At 39.1% G+C, this 4,520-nt stretch overlaps 1 protein-coding gene across 1 annotated transcript; it reads left to right on the top strand.

The window, feature by feature from the left end:
• The first annotated feature begins 558 nt into the window (after nucleotides 1-558).
• Nucleotides 559-4,092, top strand: LOC107830035 (uncharacterized). The gene is made up of 8 exons (XM_075248694.1): nucleotides 559-892; nucleotides 977-1,312; nucleotides 1,406-1,545; nucleotides 1,732-1,881; nucleotides 2,017-2,241; nucleotides 2,353-2,809; nucleotides 2,962-3,149; nucleotides 3,313-4,092. The coding sequence occupies exons 1-8, from the start codon at nucleotides 559-561 to the stop codon at nucleotides 4,090-4,092; spliced, it is 2,610 nt and encodes an 869-aa protein (XP_075104795.1).
• The last annotated feature ends 428 nt before the right edge of the window (nucleotides 4,093-4,520 follow it).

Here is a 4,520-nt window from a genome sequence, read left to right as displayed (position 1 = left end):
ATGAAGGAATAGGCCTAGAGGTAAATGATCCTGGAGGAACAGAAGACGATAAACTTCAGAAATCACAAGAAGACCCACAAGGACACAACACAACAGAGAAGGATAAACAACCAAAACAAAAAACAAAAATAGTAAATGTTACTGTTACATTGGAGAAAAAGCAGTTGCAGCTGTTAAAATGAGGAGAAGAGAAGGCCTTGGTCCCTAAAAAGAATGCATTTGGAGCTACATCAGGAGGGAAGGAAGACAACCTGGTAGATCAGGATACGACATGGATCACGAATCAACTACCCAACACCTTATGAATGCTGCAAGGTAAGGTGACTTATCACCTACGCAAGTGGAAAAGGCAAAATCAACAGCAAAAGGTAAGAAGAATCAACAAAAAGATAATTTTGCAGCCCCAAAATCTGGGGTGCACACAAGGAGAACGCTAACTAAATCAAACAATCAGTGATGAATGCTATCATTTGGAATATAAGGTCAGTCAACATACAACAAGCCTTTGAAAGGTTAACAAAAATGCACAGGAAAAATCACTATGAATTTGTAGGATTAATGGAGCCAAAACAACAAGCAAAAAAACTGGAAAGGTACAGAAACAAGATAGGACTTGCACAAGCAATTTCAAATGTTTCCAACAAGATCTGGGCTTTCGTAGATGAGGTATTTGAGGTAACTGTTATGTACAATATGGTGCAACAATTAACACTACGATTGTTTTATACTGAATCGCATGTGGAGTTTGTCCTAACATTGATATATGCTAAGTGTGATGCAATTGAGAGAATAGAATTATGGGATTCATTATATGCAATGGCAAGGGATATGGATGCACCATGGCTTGTAGGAGGAGATTTCAATGTAATATGGGACGAAGAAGAGATGTTTGGTGGGTTACCTGTGTCATTGAATGAAATTGATGATTTTTGACACTGCGTCAACACTTGCAATCTCTTCGACCTTGGATTTAAAGGTAGCATATTTACATGGTGGAATGAGAGAGCAAAGGAAGACTGTATATTCAAAAGGCTAGACAGATGCTTGGCCAATCTTCAGTTCCAACAAACATTTCCAGGAATAGAGGTACAACATTTGTCAAAGACTGGTTCCGATCATAGTCCAATGTATCTGAAGTGTGATATTGAGACTACACCAATTAAAAAGCCTTTTAAGTTCTTGAATTTTTGGGTGAAACATGCAACTTTTAAAGATGTGGTGAAAGAGAATTGGACAGCTGATTTCAGTGCAAATCCTTATATTCTTTTTAATCACAAGTTAAAAAGATTAAAGAAGGCCCTTTCACTGTGGAGTAAGGCTACATTTGGAGATATTTTCCAAAATATAGCAAGCATGGAGGAGGTAGTGATGGTTCATGAAGCATAATTTGAAGCAAATCCTACAGGGATGAACAAGGAAAGGCTACAAAAGGTTCAGCCAGAATTGATCAAATGTCTTGCACTAGAGGAGAAATATTGGCAACAAAAGGCAGGCATGACTTGGTTCAAGGAAGGGGATAGGAACTCTAAGTTCTTCCACGCACAAGTGAGAGGTAGGAGGAAGAGACTCCGACTTAACAGAATTCAAAATAGTGGAGAAACATGGATTGAAGAAGAACAAGAAATTGCAGAAGAGGCTATCAAATTCTACGAGGAATAGTTCACAGAAGCAGCTACTCCTTCAGCATTTGATATCGTAGAGCATGTTCCTAATCTGATTAACACTGAGCAGAATGCAGAATTGATTAAGCAGCCAACAAAAGAGGAGGTTAAAATGGCAGTACTCGGACTTAATGGTGATAGTGCTGGGGGACCAGATGGTATGACAAGAAAATTCTACCATTCTTGTTGGGACATAATAGGGGATGACCTGTACGACACGGTGAGGGTTTTTTTCAATGGTCATGCGCTACCCAAGTGTGTAACACACACAAACCTAGTTTTGCTACCAAAGAAAAAAGAAGTTACCACCTTTTCTGATTTAAGATCAATAAGCCTCAGTAACTTTTCTAATAAGGTTATATCGAGGGTGGTACATGAAAGGCTAGTGAAATTTCTCCAAAGTCTGATATCGGAGGAACAATCAGGTTTTGTTAAGGGCAGGAATATAGTAGAAAACATCCTTCTAACTCAGGAGATAGTGACCGACATTAGGCTTAGAACTAAGGCTGGACCTAATGTCATCCTGAAGCTAGATATGACCAAAGCTTATGATAGATTATCTTGGATATTCCTAACCAAGGTACTGAGAAAGATGGGATTCACATAAAGGTTTATAGGGATTGTTTTTGGATTAGTTTCAAACAATTGGTATTCTATTCTAATCAATGGTCAAGCTCATGGGTTCTTTAAGTCCTCAAGGGGAGTAAAACAAGGTGATCATGTATCTCCAACTTTGTTTATCTTGGTAACAAAAGCATTATCTAGGGGTCTCAATGCACTACCTACTAACCTGTATTTTTGTGGATTTGGGATGCCAAAGTGGAGTCCAAAGATCAATCATTTGGCGTATGCAGATGACATGATTATTTTCTCATCCTCAGATGAAACATCTCTGATGCTGATTATGCAAGTGCTGAATGCATATGAAGCTGCATCTGGACAGCTTGTTAACAAGACCAAATCAGCTGTGTACCTGCATCATTTAACAGACATGGAAGTGGTCAGCAAGGTGGAAAGGATCACAGGCATTCATAGGAATGATTTTCCTATCATATATCTAGGTTGTCCTATATTTTATGCAAGGAGAAAGCTGGAATACTATCAGCCCCTAATTACTAAGGTAATGGACAAACTGCAATCATGGCAGGGTAAGTTATTATCAGTAAGGGCAGGGCAGTTCTCATATCCCATGTACTGCAAAGCATGCCTATGCATCTACTATCAGCTGTAAACCCTCCAAATTATGTGATAAATAGGTTGCACAAATTGTTTGCTCAGTTTTTTTGGTGTAGCTCTGTAGGAGGAACTAGTAGGCATTGGGCTTCATGGAATACATTATGCATGCCAGTTGAGGAAGGAGGAATATGTTTCAGGTCACTGCATGATGTAGCAAAGGCATTATTCAGCAAGTTGTGGTGGAATTTTAGAACAAAACCAAGCCTATGGAGCGCTTTCGTATGTCAGAAATACTGTAAGAAAATGAATTCTGTAATTGTTCCATGGAAAAGGGGGTCTCACATTTGGAGAAAAATGTTGGAATGCAGAGATCTGATTGAACATCAAATCTTTTGGCAAACAAAAAGGGGATCCTCACTTTTTTGGTTTGAAAACTAGACAGGTCTTGGGGCACTATATTTTTTTGGTTACTCAGGACTTTGGCATTGATAAAACTGTACATAATATACATGATGTTACCTTAGATGGTGAGTGGGATATGGACATGCTATTTGAAATGCTTCCTAAAGACTTAGCAGTACACATTCTGGAGAAAATCAGACCACCTTCACCTCAGCAGGTTCTTGACATGCCTTGTTGGATGCTGGAAACAAGAGGATATTTCAGTGTTAAGTCAGCATGGGATTATACGAGAAGAAGAGACGAACCAAGAACAACTTATAAGATGATTTGGGTAAAGGGATTGCCTTTTAAAATAGCTTTTTCCATGTGGAAAGTGTGGAAAGCAAAGTTACCTTTGGACGATTTCTTGAAAAGGGTAGGCTACTGCATGCCATCAAAATGTTGGTGTTATGTACAGCCTGACGAGGAATCTCTTCAGCACTTGTTTTTTAGATCAGAAACTGCAAAGACAACTTGGAAGTATTTTCTATCGAGGGCAGGAATAGTTGTGGAGGGACTTACATTGCACCAAGAAATCACAAAATGTTGGACTGCAAATGTGTGCTTAAGGCTCAAACCAGTAATGCAAGCACTTCCCTCATGTGTAGTCTGGGAACTCTGGAAAAGAAGAAATAGTATGAAGTATGGTGATGATGTGACAACTAGCAGGATGATTTATCAAGTTTCATCAAATCTCCAGGCATTGGTGAAAGTGAGAAAGCCTGGGATGGACATTGTACCTCACAAATGGCAAGATCTATTAGCTATGATGGAAAATTTTACTCCAAAACTTAAGGTTACCAAAGTCATGTAGGAATTTCCAAGTGCAGGATGGCTAAAAGTTAATACGGATGGTGCATCGAGGGGAAATCCAGGCAGGAGCTCAATAGGTTTTTGTATAAGAAATGAAAATGGTGACATAGTCAAGTCAATAGGGAAGGAGATTGAGGAGACAACAAACACAGTAGCTGAAGCGAAGGCCATGGTAGAAGCACTAAGGTTCTGCAGATTTCAGCAATACTCTCGTGTATGGCTTCAAACGGACTCAATGCTATTAAAAAAGATAATGGATGGGATCTGGAAACCACCATAGATCATATCTGAGTAGGTAGAGGAAATGATGCAACTAATGAATGGGGGCAATTACACAATTACTCATATTCATAGGGAGGGCAACAAGCTGGCAGATCACTTGGCTAATTATGCTTTAGATCATGAAGAAATAGAATGCCAACATTTCTG

Source organism: Nicotiana tabacum, unplaced genomic scaffold, assembly GCF_000715075.1.
Source record: "Nicotiana tabacum cultivar K326 unplaced genomic scaffold, ASM71507v2 Un00025, whole genome shotgun sequence".
NCBI classification, from domain to species: domain Eukaryota; kingdom Viridiplantae; phylum Streptophyta; class Magnoliopsida; order Solanales; family Solanaceae; genus Nicotiana; species Nicotiana tabacum.
Note: the sequence above shows the minus strand (reverse complement) of the source record. Positions and strands in the feature narration are given on the sequence as shown.